Genomic DNA, 14737 nt, shown 5'->3' with positions numbered 1-14737 from the left:
ATTTTCTTAGAGATTTTGTCCTGTTTAAGTAAAATTTAAGTTGTCTGTGCACATCCAATGAATGCAGAATCCGCTCTCCCTTGTTCTGTGGATTGGGAAAGAAAGTTGGCAAATGAATGGCCTGATTAAGAGCCACACTGGATACCACCTTAGGCATGAAGGATGGATTGGTCCTGAGAGACATCCTGTCCACATGAAAAATAATGAAAGGCTCCACTGCCATAAGAGCCTGTAATTCAGAAATCCTTCTAGCTGAAGTGACTTCTAAAAGGAATGCTATTTTCCAGGAGAGAAATTTTAAGTCTGTAGTAGCAGCTGGCTCAAAAGGAGGGAGAGTGAGCTTCTCCAATACAAAACTGAGGTCCCAGGCAGGGGTTGGAGCTCTCCTGGGTGGTCTTAAGTTTTTGGCCCCTCTGAGATACTGCTTTAGCAGAGGATGACAGAAGAGGGAGGTTCTGTGTTGTAATGAGCTGGAACGGCTGAGGCATGGATTTTTATGGAAGAAAAGGACAGGCCCTTGTGAAGCATCTCAGTTAAGTATTGTAAACTCTGAGGAATACTGGGCAGTGTTCTGCTTATTCCTTGTGATTGGTTCCAGGCACAGAATCTTTTCCATTTGTCAGCATAAGATTTTCTAGTACTAGGCCTTCTCGCCTCCAAAATTACATCCATCACAGGTTTGCTGAGGGATGCTAAGGGTGAATTTAGGTAATTAGCCACGCTGCAAGATTCAAAGTTTGGAGCAGAGTGTGTGGAATTTGGTTGTTCTGCTGAGACAGTAAGTAAGGTGTCTGAGGCAGGTGCCACGGTGGAAGGTGTGACACATTGCGCAGGAGTGGGTACCAGTGTTGACAAGGCCAGTCTGGAGCAATCAGTCATTTTTGGTTTGTCCTGGTTGACTTTTAGTAGAACTTTGGAGAGCAGAGGGGGAAAAAGCATCCACTTTCCAGGCTTTTTTTGTGATGAGTTCTTGTGCAGAATTTGTCCAACTGATATCTATGTCTGGACTCCCCCATTTGTGTGTCAACATGTTGAAAATACGTGGTTCCAGTTTCCATTCGTGTGGGTCCATGAGATTTCTGCTTAGTCTGCCAAAGTATTCAGCTTTCCTGACAGGAATTGAGCTTGTAGTTGTATTTGGTAGGTCAATGCCATGCTCCACAATATCATGGTTAGTCTGCAAAGGGGGTAGGAGTGGGTACCCCCCTGCAAAGGGGGTAGGAGTGGGTACCCCCCTGCTTGTTTATGTACCACATAACTGTGGTGTTGTCTGTCTTTATCATTAATTGTTCTGGATGAAGGTAGTCCTTGAAGGCCGTCAGTGCATTCTGTACAGCTAGCATCTCTTTCTGATTGATATGACGGTGCATTTGATTTGGGCTCCATTTGCCCTGAATGCACTTCCCTGCCAGATGAGCCCCCCAAGCATAGTCTGATGCATCTGTAGTTAGGGTTTGGATGGCAGGGGGTGGAGTGAATGGACGTCCCTTGTTTTGATGACAGGCCTCTGCCCACCATAGGAACTCTAGTTGCAGGCAAGGTATGATAGGAATCATTGTTTCCAGGCTGTGACAATGTTGACTCCATAAACTTTTTAAGTACCACTGAAGTTTCCTCATATACAGCCTTGCATATGGAATTAGAAGAATGCAGGAGGCCATGAACCCCAAGGCTTGCAGAATTTGCCTTGCAGATAGCAGGGTTTTTGTGGCCACCTGTTTGAAGTAAGTTACCAAATGAATTTGCTTTTCTGGCATAAGGTAAGCCATCTGGGCAGTTGTATTCAAGCTTGCACCCAGGAATGTAATTTTGAGAGGGTACCAGTTGTGATTTCTTTTTGTTTATGGTGTACCCTAGACAAGTTAGAACCTTTTTTACAAATGCCAGATGCTTCAGAAGAATGTCCTTGTTTTCTGCCCGAGTTAGACAATCGTCCAGGTATGGATATATTTGAATTTCTTTGCCTGCAAAATGCAATTACTGGAGTCAGGCATTTTGTGAAGAGCCTGGGCACAGTAGATAAGCCAAAGGGCAGTGCAGAGAACTGGTAATGCAAGTAGCCTGCTTTGAAGCGGAGGTATCTTCTGCAGGATTCCCTGATTGGGATATGCAGGTAAGCCTCTTAAATCTAGAGTTACCAACCAGGCATCTTTGCATAGCACAGGAAATAACTGTTGAAGAGTCAGCATCTTGAATTTTGTCCAGAAATGTGTTTAGAGTATACAAGTCCAGAATTGGATGCCATAATTTGTCTTTTCTGGGTACCAGGAAAAGTCTCGAATAGAAACCTTGTCCCTTTCCTTCTTCAGGTACAGGTTGAATAGCCCCCATGATCATGAGGGACAGTACTTGTTTCTGGGTCTCTGCCCACTGATTTGTGGAAATGAAATCTGTATCCCTGGGATACTATATTTAAAACCCATTTGTCCTGGGTTATAAGTTGCCAGTTTCTTGCATGAAGTGCCAGTTTTTCCCACAAAGGGGTGGCTAAAAGGTAAGTGCTTGGTGAGTGCAGAGGGAAGTCATTGAGACTGTTTACCACAGGGAGGTGCTTTGTTGTTTCCAGATTTGGAGGTGGAGGCACCCCATTGTTTTGTTCTAAAAGTCCCTTGTGACTGACACCTGGAGCCTTTGGAATGTCTAGGTTTGACTTGAGTGGCTCTCGAAGGAACTGGAAAGGACCAGTTCTTAGTAGGCCAGTGCCTACTAAATCTTGGAGGTTGCACTTGTTAGAAATCTTTCACAGTTTGCATAGATTTAGCTTTATCTTCCATCTTTTTTAAAAACTTCTTCAGCCTTATTACCAAAGAGACGGTACTGTTGCAAATGAGCGTCCAACAATTTTGCTTTAACATGATCAGGCAGAGTTTGCTCTGAGCCAAGCATGCCTTCAAAGAACAGACCCAGTTACAGCAGCCCTGCAAGAGGCCTCCAAAGAATCGAAACCACATTGCAAAGTATGTTTTCCAACTTGTTCAGCTGAATGCAATAAATCCTGTAAATCGTTATTTTCCACACAGTCAGAAAGTAGCATAATTTTCTGTTTAAGCAGTCCCATGATATGCTAATGATATTTAAGCATATGAAATTGACGGTTTAAAGCCCTGATTGCCAAGGTTGCAGAAGTGTATACCTTCTTACCCCATCTGTCCAGTGCCCTGGAATCTCTATCTGAAGGGTAGGATTTTTAGCAGTAGAGGCCTTAATGCCCTTGGGACCCTGAGAAATGGTTTCCGGATCTGCAATAGGATTTTTGAAAAGGAATTTGTGGGAGTCAGGAACCCTGTAGTATCTGTCTGGCTTACAAGGGGCCGGAGGCAGGGAATCAGGAGCCATACTAGATTCTGAAAAAACAATCAACAATGTCTAGAACAGGAGGTATAGTCAAAGGCCTGTGCTGAGGAAGAAGAAGAAAATCCCAAAGTCTCTTTTTAGATTCAGAGAAATCCTGACTTTCCCGGTGGAAATATTCCCTTAAGGTATGTAAAGTTTCCCTAAAAGAAAAATCCTCAGGGGGAAGCAGAAGGAATGAAATCTTCTGCATCAGACTCCTCATAAGTAGGTATAGACAAATCCTGTTCATTAGAAGAGTCAGAAGAAATAGAATCCTGTTCAGAAGATTCAAAATCTTGCCTAGGCCTCTTAGGAGAGGGTTGGCTACCCCTGATCAGAGTAGTTAAATCTTCAGCCATTTTGATGATTTGTTTTTTAGGCATAGGGGCCTGCACATGTGCCCCAGGCGTTGGTTTTTTAGTCATAGATTTAGATGTTTTAGTCATAGATTTAGATTTTGGCCTTAGTTTTGAAGATGACATTGGTCTAATATACAAATCTGTAGGCCTGAAAACACCCTCAGAAGCTGGTGCCTGCACAGCGGCTCCGGACCCATCTAAGGTAGAGACATCCACGGGTTCCATAACTGAAGCATCTCGCAGAATACCGGACTCTGAATGGGTCTCAGTAGAGGCCTGCGAATCTTAAGTAGAGGGTATCAGGGGCTGCGAAAGTGCTTGACTGAGTACTGGCGACTGGCTTAGGAGAAAAGTCATCAGTTTTGGACCTCGACGGTCTGTCTTTTTCTTTGTGTTTTTTAGGTATTCTGGTAGTCAAATTGCTAACAGACGACATTTCTGGATAATTAAATTGTGAGCCAAAATATTTAGAGGCAAAAATATACCGACGTTTAATAGTGCGTTGATTAAATTTAGCACAAAACTGACAGCAAGGTATGTTGTGGTCAGGGCCTAGGCGAGGAATACAGTACAAATGAAAATCCTTATGAGGTATTTGCTTCCCACAAGTAATGCAATTATTAACTTTTATGGACATTGGTAAGTAGCAAGAAAATGTTTCCCCCAATGGGGTTACTTAGCTTTTAGTTGAAGACTTCGGTTCTGAAACTCGAAAACGAAAATTTCAGGAGTCGGCCGACTGGCACTTGTGAACAGCTTCTGCTTTGGGCACTGTGCAGCAGAAAGACTGATGTAATGGCATCGGCTGCATGTTTTATACCCCTGACGTCATGGAAGAAGGGACAGCAACCTACGCAGGACCCAAGACTTTGTTAATCAGGCTGACTCAGGGCAACCTGTCAGCAGATTGCCCAAATGTAATGACTGCAACAGTGAAACACTAAGAACATCACAGTATTAACTCAGACTGTTGACCCTGGCTGTAGCCAAAGTGTGGGTGAGATGCCAATCAGGAGGGTCGTTAGAGGTGCTTGGAGGAGGCATGCTGTCCATCCTCCACCACAAAGTCTCTTTCTAAAGTTTCTTGGACATAATCTGAAGTTGTATCTAGAGAAATGCCAGATGGGTAGTAATGCTATAATGTGCATGCAATATATGTTCATGGAGCATGGAAAATTAACTAATCCCAAATAATGGCTGTGCTGCAGATTAAATGTTCAAAGACCAAGGTTGCCTTGCAACAGTTCAAAGTTCATAGTTAACTTATGCAAATTGTCAGTATTGTTGTGAAAATTGCTTTAAGAAATGCTGAATGGTGTTGGGAAATCAAGAAATACTAAAGAACGTGGTCACACAAGGCTCTACCATTGACAGATGTCAATAAGTGGATGGCAGTCCAGCCAGCCTAGGGTCAGTATTATTAAAGAAGGAACTGCCCATAACATGCAAACCTGGAGCATTAATAGATGCATAAATATTCAGAAAATGAAAAAGAACGAGGACCATTGACTGTGAAATGTTTTATGAATACATTTAGGTGCAATGTGCTTGCAGAATCAAATCATAATTCATTTATGTTGACTATGTCAGCCAGCAATGAGATGTGACAGAATGCTACAGAGTCTCTAACATTATTGTGACGCACATACCTAGAAAACTGATGCATGTTGCTATTGCTGAGTGTAGCACACTTGAAAGAAACCAATGAAAATTGTTAAATAAGGATTTTAAATTGATGACAATAGTCCTACATGTCAGTCAGCACAGAGAGAGAAAAAAAAAGCAAAGCATTGAGACTGGTGCCGATTGACAGCAGTTAAGAAATATCCTAAAAGGATGTGTCCCGGAGACAGAATAAGACTCCCTTTAGTTATCAGCTATACATTACCTATCACAATGAGCCAAGTTATATTGATAAACTAAGTTTCATGCCTGCCTGTCGTCCTTAAACAAATAACTAGGATACCTTTAAGTGCAAAACGTTAGCAAGAGACATGTTTAGGTGCAAAATGTCTATTAATTCACTCTCTCCAATGGAGTTCTGGAAGTTTGTACTGTAAATTCATATTTCAATCAAAAAGCTTATGCCCTGCCGATCTGAAGACAAATTCATTTCTAACAAATGTTTTTATGGCTGGAACCATAGGGAGTACAAAAGAATTGTAAAAGGGAAATTATACAACGACCCCCCCATTAATATTCAAAAACGTGCACGCTGATTGGTCAGCGTGCACATTGTAAATCAGAGTTATAGTAATGGAAAAAGGTCTGGTCGCCCAGACTTTTTCCATTACTATAACTCTTTTTTTGCAGCAACGGAGAACGCAAGATCTTAGTTGCTTCACACTGTCTTGCTATGTTAAAAGGAGTTTAACATAGCGAGACAGTTTGTAAAAAGCAACGAAAATCTTGCTTTCTCTGTGCTATGTTAAATGGGTTTAACATATCGAGACAACTTTAAAAAAAGCTGTCTCGCTATGTTAAACCCATTTAACATAGCGAAACAGTTTGTAAAAATCAACGGAGATCTTGCTTTCGCCGTTGCTTTTGCCCACAGCTCTGATGTACTGCGTAGGCATATGCATGCGCAGTACATCAGAACTGCCTCAGAATATCAGACAGCTGCGGAAGGGCAGCAAGGAGACATTATACAATGCCATTATTTAAGAAAAGTAATTATTTTTTTTTTTCTTAAATAATGTCATTGTATAATAGCAATAATCCACTTCTGGGTGTGGGTAATGCTGGATTTACCCACTTTGCCCTCATGACCAAACCACGCCAATCATGGGTAAATCCAGCATTACCCACACCCAGGCATGGGTTAATGCTATATTCTTCACCACAAACTATTTTATAGTGATAAAATTCTTTAGGTTCTAGTGATAAAATTCTTTAGGTTCTAGGTCTTAAACTGGAGTTTGTAAGTCACAGTAAACATGGTGCATATTAAGTTTTTTTAATATTTTGTAAATGACTTGTATCTCAACAACCACTCCAGTTACACATACTGAGAACAGCATTTTGTTTATCCATCTGAGCGCTTTCATACGAGAATAAGCAGTTGTCTGTACTACTTGGCTACTGAAATATTTAGAGAAATATGAAACTTAACATAATGAAATACTACAAATACTACAAAAACAACTCTGTCTGCACTAAACAGATATCAAATATCAATACAGTTGTGTGTGCCATGTGAGCTTCAAGCAGTAGTCCTATAACCATTATGTAGCATGGTTTTGGAAATATTAATGCAAATATGGATGAGCAATAACTGATGCCTAGAGGCATTAGTAGGAAGCAACTACAGAAACACCTGGAGGTGTCAATCAGCTGTAATGAGTTAAAATCAGAGTTGGGTCTTGTTCCATATACAACATGTTGCTGATTGTGCCTGCAGTTGAAATGATTCCATATGAAAAAACAGATGATCACTGGGTAAACTGGTGTGGTAGATTTTCTCCAGCATCTATCTGCAGTAGGTAGTAACTGACTAATTTCTAAACCACCTAATTGCATTCAAAATGTACAACAGCTACTACATAATGACTAGTTTTCAAATCCTCTGAGGCATCAAAACAAAGAAATGACAAAGCAATGATTGTCATGAAAGGGATTTTTGATAGACATAACATACCACAAACATTTTGTATAACCTATACCTTAAGAACCTGAAATTCCAGAGATTTACCTTGTAATCACACTAGCACAAGCCCCAAAATACCCAGAGGCCAGGAAAAAATTAATATTAAATCTATTCTAAGGCACCATTCTACTTTATGATCACTCTAATTATACTGCAGATGTTATTTTTTTTCTCAAATATCTAATGCATTTTTACTGTATTAAACTGGCACTATGTCAGTGTTTTAACTGACAGTTAACAGTAGTCTAAACTGGAGTGGTATAAACAAAATCCCTTAAATAAATAAAATTAATAAGGTCGGGCCTTGCATTTGTCATTATCTAAAATGAACTATTTCATGACAGGAAACCAAATTTATTTTATGTCATTTAGTTGATTTTAGTAGATGCCTTTCTTGGCATTTATCTATAATTGTGTGTCTTATTAGCTACACTGCCAGGTACAGTCTTTGGCCAAGTCGTCCCACAGTGGTAACTGCTTATATATACTACTCGTGTCATTTGGTTCTCTTTTTTTAAATTGTTCATTTCCAGATCCAAAACTTCCTTTTAAACACAGACATTAACTGAGCAGGGGCAGGCTCATCAACTGTTGTGTTATGATGTGTGGTCAACTCTTGTGGTAAAATGTGCCATGGTCTAAATAATTTGCCATAACTTTGCTTATGGTTATAAGCAAATAGTGTTATTCCCCACAGCAGCTACTACTCTTTAGGTCCTGTTTCTATTAATCATTTTTCTTCAGATCTTAATATTCCTGCTTGTTTGCTATATGCTTAAACTTCTGCCTTTCTGTATATCTACAGGTCCTTTCCTCTGTGTGACTTTTTCCAGTGGTTCCTAGCCCCTGACCCCTGTTCAAGCCCTGAAGTCTACAAACTCAGTAAGAGGTTCTTCTCAGAACAAGGGTTTCTGTTAACTCTTAAACGCTTATGGAAACAGAAAATAAGGAAATGTGCCTCTGCTGTCTTTTCACTACTGAAATGAAGATGTCTACGTTTAGCAGAGTAGTTCGCTGACCTCTAGCATTTCATGCAATTTAGAGGAGAAAAGGGAAATCTTTAGTGCACATACAAACAGTTTCAGGAACCAAAGACCTGTATTTAACTTTAGAAGCTGCAACAGACAGTTTCACATTCTCTTTGTATTTCACTGTAATTCTGCAATACCAGATTACTATAGCCTCAGTCTGCACGGTATGTTAAAGCGGTCTTATGGTCACTTACAGAAACAGACACTTCTCAGAACCTCCTCCAACTGGCTTGGGGCTGGTCCACTCATTGAGGTTGTATTTGCTTTGTTCTTTTCCACACTTACTCCTTTCCCCACCCCATCATTTCTTAACAGGTCATTGGCTAAAAAATTTCATTTTTTTCCCCACTGTCCATTTATACAGCTCTTCCACTCATCTATTTTCCAGTTATTCCCAAAGCTTTCAAAAACTTTGGTAATGAAAATTTTAACACCTTAAATGAAGTCTCGTGCATGACTAAACTGCCATAATGTCAAATGTAAAAACACTGACAAAATAAGTTGGAGCATACACAATAGCAAAAAATGAACACAGTAACAGAGAGGAAAACTTTCTCCTCCCAATATTAAAATTAATACCCCCTGTAACACTAGCCTCAAATTTGTCTGAATAGTGGCAGTGTTATGGGAGGGTTTTAATGAGAGTAAGGTGTAGGATCAGGTTTGGGGGAAAGGGGCAGCATTAGGGTTAGCAGCCATTACTAAAGAGGGCAAGGTGCACTGCCCCCCCTTCCTCAACTCTAACCCTACACCTTCACATCATTAAAAACCTTCCCATAACACTGCCACTACACAAGACAGATTTCAGACACAAACATTCACAAAACCACACACAAACACTACATCTATCCCCAACCTAACCATTACCCTAAAATACACAAACCTTCATCTTAAAATAGAGTCGCACACAACACCCATCCTTCATTCATCCGCAACCCTAATCCTAACTCACATACACACAATCTCTCAACCCCCCTAACCCCACTTATCAGTATAGAAATTCTAATACCATTGACATAATCCACCATTCGGCAAATCCATACCATTGATGTTAAATCACATCCCGGCGTTGGTCAAGCAAGCATAACTACCTCAATACTATTAATCTCAAATAATAACTGCCAAACTCATTGCAGTCAGTAACTGCATTCACACTTCCACAGCCTTATAAGACATATAAACAAATCTCTCCAAACTCCAACTTTACGTACACTTCCCTACAAAAACTTGATCAAAATATTCTTTATATCTCATCACCACTCAAATTTAAAAAAAAAAAATAACAGTTAAGACCACTAAAAGCCATCTTTATTCAGACTTTGGTCAGATTCTTTTTTTTTTTTTTTTTTTTACTAGTTGTGAACAAAAAAAATTCAGTCCAGGTCTACTCCAGTTAAACATGAAGTCTTTCTTCAAAAGAAGATACCCCTATTTCTTTTCCTCCCGTTAGTACAGGTAATTTATTATAGCTCATTATTAAAAGTACTTGCCATAGCAAATATTCACCAGAGATTGTTGCCATAACTAAATAATAGGTCAGAGTCCAAATCAGCCCTCCACAACCATTTTCCTGGCTATACTGATATATTTAACGAAGGTCATTGACAGTATAGAAATTCAAAAATTATAAAACCATTAACATCTGCTTCCCTGGGAACATCCCCAAAGACATGGCTATAACTGGAGAGCTTTTAAAATCCTTCTGATTAATAGTAGGTCCACATTAAGTGCCACATACCTTCATCTGCTAACTTCTCATCCTACAACTCTTCCAAGGCTTCTTTATTTTACACAAATGTCCTTCACTACTATTTAGTATCAATTTACTAGGTAAGCAGATCATTAATGCCTTCTTAGTAAGGCCAAGTGTTTATCCAGACAGTGTAAAACAAGGCCTTAACTTCAAAACTCCCAGTAGCTCCTCCACAATCTAATTACTGCAAACATAGCAATGTAAAATAGCCTCAGTACTTACTCAGTCTCACCTACAGTGACCCCACCCCCCAATTATTTCCAATCCAGCTTCAGAATAGCTGTTCAAAGTTCAAATCCCACTCTAACAAGTTAGGATGGTCTCCTATATTCAATGTGGATGCAGATGCTGCTGCTATAAATTTAACCAAACTAATCTAGTATCTACAAAACTTTATTTCCAGCTTTCTAAAGCAAGCTTCAGATTAACCCCATAACTAAAATATATCTGATAAAACTGCAGGATCAAGGCTAGGGCCTTCAGAAAGCAATAGCAAACCTCTCATCTACACAGATTCATCCTGCTCCATATACCTTAGCTATAAAGCCATCCAATGACAAAGCATTTGCAGGTGAACAAACCTTGCTACTAGAAAAAAATGAAGTACTTCTAGAAAAATGTCGGCCAATTAATATGTAGAAAAACAAAAACATACCAGTCCCTTCTCATTAACTCTGATGATCCCCTCACTGAATTCTCTACCTTCCAATTCTAGTAGCACAAACTTATTGTCTACCCATCCCCTGTATCTCTCCACTTATTTTCACCAAAGAAAAAAAAGGAACACAAGGAGCTGCTTGACAGAATGGTTCCCGATACCCCAGGAGGAACAGCTACATCCTTGATTCATACCCCTCTAAAGAAAGTATACTTGTATAAAATTTTACAATAACACTGGACAACAGTATTATTTACAAAAGGGACTCCATGCTAAGGGTAGCCCAATGTCCAGCCAATATAGCACAGCTTTAGGATTTTTATAGACTTCATATGTCACACATAGGCTTTCTCCCCTCAAGAGGTATGGCATAAAGGTTACATATGGACATAACATGCCTCAAAACCGAATACCCCAGGATGAACAGTCCAAGGAATTGGGAGGAACATGTGCATCCAGATGGAGAAAATGGAAAGGAATTCCAGGCCAGGAAGATAGAAGGAAAGGAGCAGAGAAGAATGTGAGGGAGAGATGGAGTGAATACAGCAACAGTGAAGAGAAGGACATCTACCGTTATGGTAAGAGTTTGCACAAATGTACTATGTCCTTCCATATCACTGTTGTAGTATTATTTACAAAAGGGAGAGTACACAAGCTCAAGTGGAGACTTGGGAGGGGGGAGGCACAGAAGAGTCCTCAAGAAAGGATAACTCAGGCAAAGCCAGCTGTTGCTCTAGTAACATCCAATTTGTAATGCTTAGTGAAAGTATAAACAGAGGTCCCAGTAGCAGCCTCATGGATGGTGATGGCATACAATTCTTTGAAAAAAGCACTGGAGGAAGCAACAGCCCTCGTAGAGTGAGCCTTTACAGAGGCAGAAAGACATTTTCCATAAAGGGAGCAACAAAAATAAATGGACTTAGAGATCCGAGAGAATATGGTTTGCTTAGAAACAGCTAAACCCAGAAAAATAAAAAGTTGTTCAGAGTTGTGAATGGGTTTATTAATTTCTAAATAATATCTGAGCTGTCTATGCAAATCCAAGGTGTGAAGAACCTTCTCACTAGCAAACTGAGAAGGAAAAAGGACGACAAATTAATAGACTAACTTGTTAACCACCTTGGGCATTAAAAGAGGATTAGTATGAAGAGACACCTTGTCCCTATAAAAAAAAACTTACGGAAAAACAGCCATAAGAGCCTGGAGTCCAGATTCTCTCTTAGCTGAAGTCAGGGCCAAAAGAATAGTCTTCCACATACAATGTTGTAAGGAAACAGAAGGCAGAGTCTCAACTATTCTGCACAGATTTTTTTTTAGAATGGTGCAATTTTTAAAAAGTACTGTATTTATATTCTTTCTGTTTAACTACTGTTCCCATGTCAGCTTTCTCAGCCCTTCTTATGAATCTGCCTTAATTATCTTCTGTGATAGGAGGGGGTGTCTCCCTTAGTCCCTTATGTCCATACATGATGTATAGAAGGCTCTTTTTCAGAGCAATTTTTAATTTAAACAAAACACACAGCATTATACAGTCCCGTTCATGCAACAAGCAAGCAAAAGGAAAACAAGTACTTAAATGTGATATTCAAACATATCTGGCAGGTAGCACAGATGTTTAAGGCTCGCTTGTTAATGAGCTGCTTCCTGTAGTCAAGAGTACTGGGTTTGATTCTTTTCATCTCCATCTGTCTACTGTGTGACCCAGCAAGTCACTTAACCAGGTAATACATCCAGGTCAAGTTCCTTGAGGCTAATATATTGTACATTATACAATGACTCCCTATTAATATTAAAAAATGTGCATGCTGATTGCAGCGTGCCCGTTGTAAATCTTACAATATACCAACGGAAAAAGGTAAGTGCCCCAAACTTTTTTTTTTTTTTTTTTAAGAGAGAAAACAGAGCAATGAAGACTGTTTCTCCATTGCATCCATTTCAAAGCATTGATGTACTGGGTATGCGTGGGAACAAAAGTCCCATACGCATGCGCACTACATCAAAACGAAGAAGCAGTATACCACAACCGGCAGAACAGTAATCCACCATTATACAAAAACATTAAGAAAAGTATTTTTTTCTTAAATAATGTCATTGTATAATAGCAATAACCGACTCCGTGGTTGTGGTATATTGAAGATTTACCCACGGTTGCCTTTGTTTAATTACTTGGGCTTCGCCTTGCGATTAAACCACACCAACTGTGGGTAAATCTTCAATATACCACACCATGTCATCTGTTATTGCTTAATTACCCAGCTAATATATTATATATATACATGTACATATATATATATATATATATATATATATATATATATATATATATATATATATATATATATACACATTCACACACACACACACACACACACACACACACACACACAAACTCTCATCAGATCAGAGAGTTGTTGCCAGAAAACAAACAAAACCTTATATAAAACAGCCTTAAATAATCTTATATCACCTGTTTCAAAGAAATTAGGTGCAAACTAGAAAGTAACAATCGAGATTGTGCATTGCAGAAAAGTGTAATTTAGTTCAGTGAAACCTAAGTAGTCATCCAAACTCCTAATCCCAAGGGCTTACTCAGTGCTACTTTGTTCTGCAGTGTATTTGTGGGGAGAATTAACAGATACCACTAACTTCTATGACGCTGATTTCTTTTTAATAAAAGTCAAAGCTTAGCCCATAAGATAAAGGTTGTACGACTGCTAATGAGCTTTATCCTGTAAGCCCTAGTTTGATTCCTTCCGTTTCACTTTACAGACAGTGATCCAGCATCACTAGCTATAGTGAAACATTCTACATTTAGTATAAAGCACCGTCATAATTCTGTAAAAGTGAGCCCAGACGCTGGCATAAAATGCATATTTTACAATCGTATTTATATGTATGATTTACGGTCAGAATGTTGACAGTAGGTTCTGCGAACATGGGAATGTTGAACGACAGATGGCAGATTCCCATGTTGCCGAACGTTAAGTGATTGATAATGCATATCAGCAAATGCACAGCCCCCACAGGGGGGCTTACACCACTGCAAAAATGTGATGTGAAGGGTAGGAGTGACACTTACCTGAGCTCCTATATGGATGTCACATTCGATAGTCGGTGAAAATGTTGAATCTGCTGAATTTGTTCATCAGATTCGACATTTTCACCTAATTAATATGCAGGGATTTGACCTTACTGTTAGATGTCCTGAATGGTATATTTTCAATTTTCGAGATTTTCACATGGGGGTGTGGGGGGGGGGGGTGAAGCCCCCCCCCCACTTCCTTGGCTTAATTTGTTACAGTTGTGGTTTTTCATTGGTGGCCAAATGGTTACTTTCCTGGAGGGAAAGACACCATACTCCCTACTTAAATATACCATCTCTGAGATCGCACTACAGTGAAGAAAGGGCAAAGTTCACCATGGTGGCCAAGTGGTTACTTTCCCGGAGAGGAAAGAATGTTCTAGGACTTCATGCTTCTGCAATTATGTTTTTGTCTTGCCATTTTCAGAGTCGATGAACTGGGCTGTGATGTTATGAAGGTAACCCATATATTTATCATATAAAAGAAAGATTTTTAATTATGACAGCATTCTTACCTTGGTAACATGAGCTTTATCTGTTGCAGGAGTGCCCGTGTTTTTATCTGAAAAGGAAATTAGAGCAGTTAACATCGAAATTAATCTATTCCTACTGTAACTGTGACATATCATGCCAAATGACAACTTGTATTACGCATTAATGTACAAGTGAAAAGGTGCAGGAACAAATACAACCAACACAATTTCAGCAACTATATAAATGACTGTACTTACTCAGATACAAGAGGTATAACTGCACAACATAGTGGTTATTCCAGACAGATCACTCCAGATCACTTACCAACTTCTCACATGCTTAAAACTACATCATGTCTCCAAGACTGGCAGTATAAAATTCAAGCTCAAATAGTAGCA

General features: G+C 39.5%; 1 protein-coding gene across 1 annotated transcript in view; it reads right to left on the bottom strand.

The window, feature by feature from the left end:
• LOC122817590 (N-acetyllactosaminide beta-1,3-N-acetylglucosaminyltransferase 3-like) overlaps positions 1-14423 on the bottom strand; it is a 94238-nt gene extending 79815 nt beyond the window's left edge. Inside the window, exon 1 of the mRNA XM_044090628.1 lies at positions 14381-14423. Coding sequence (XP_043946563.1) covers positions 14381-14391 — 11 coding nt within the window. The 5' untranslated portion in view covers positions 14392-14423. The remainder of the gene's footprint in view (positions 1-14380) is intronic.
• Between the last annotated feature and the right edge of the window lie 314 nt (positions 14424-14737).

The sequence above is a fragment of the Protopterus annectens genome, chromosome 13.part0 (assembly GCF_019279795.1).
Source record: "Protopterus annectens isolate FY-2018-M chromosome 13.part0, PAN1.0, whole genome shotgun sequence".
Taxonomy (NCBI): Eukaryota; Metazoa; Chordata; order Ceratodontiformes; family Protopteridae; genus Protopterus; species Protopterus annectens.
This window is presented reverse-complemented; position numbering and strand designations above follow the sequence as displayed.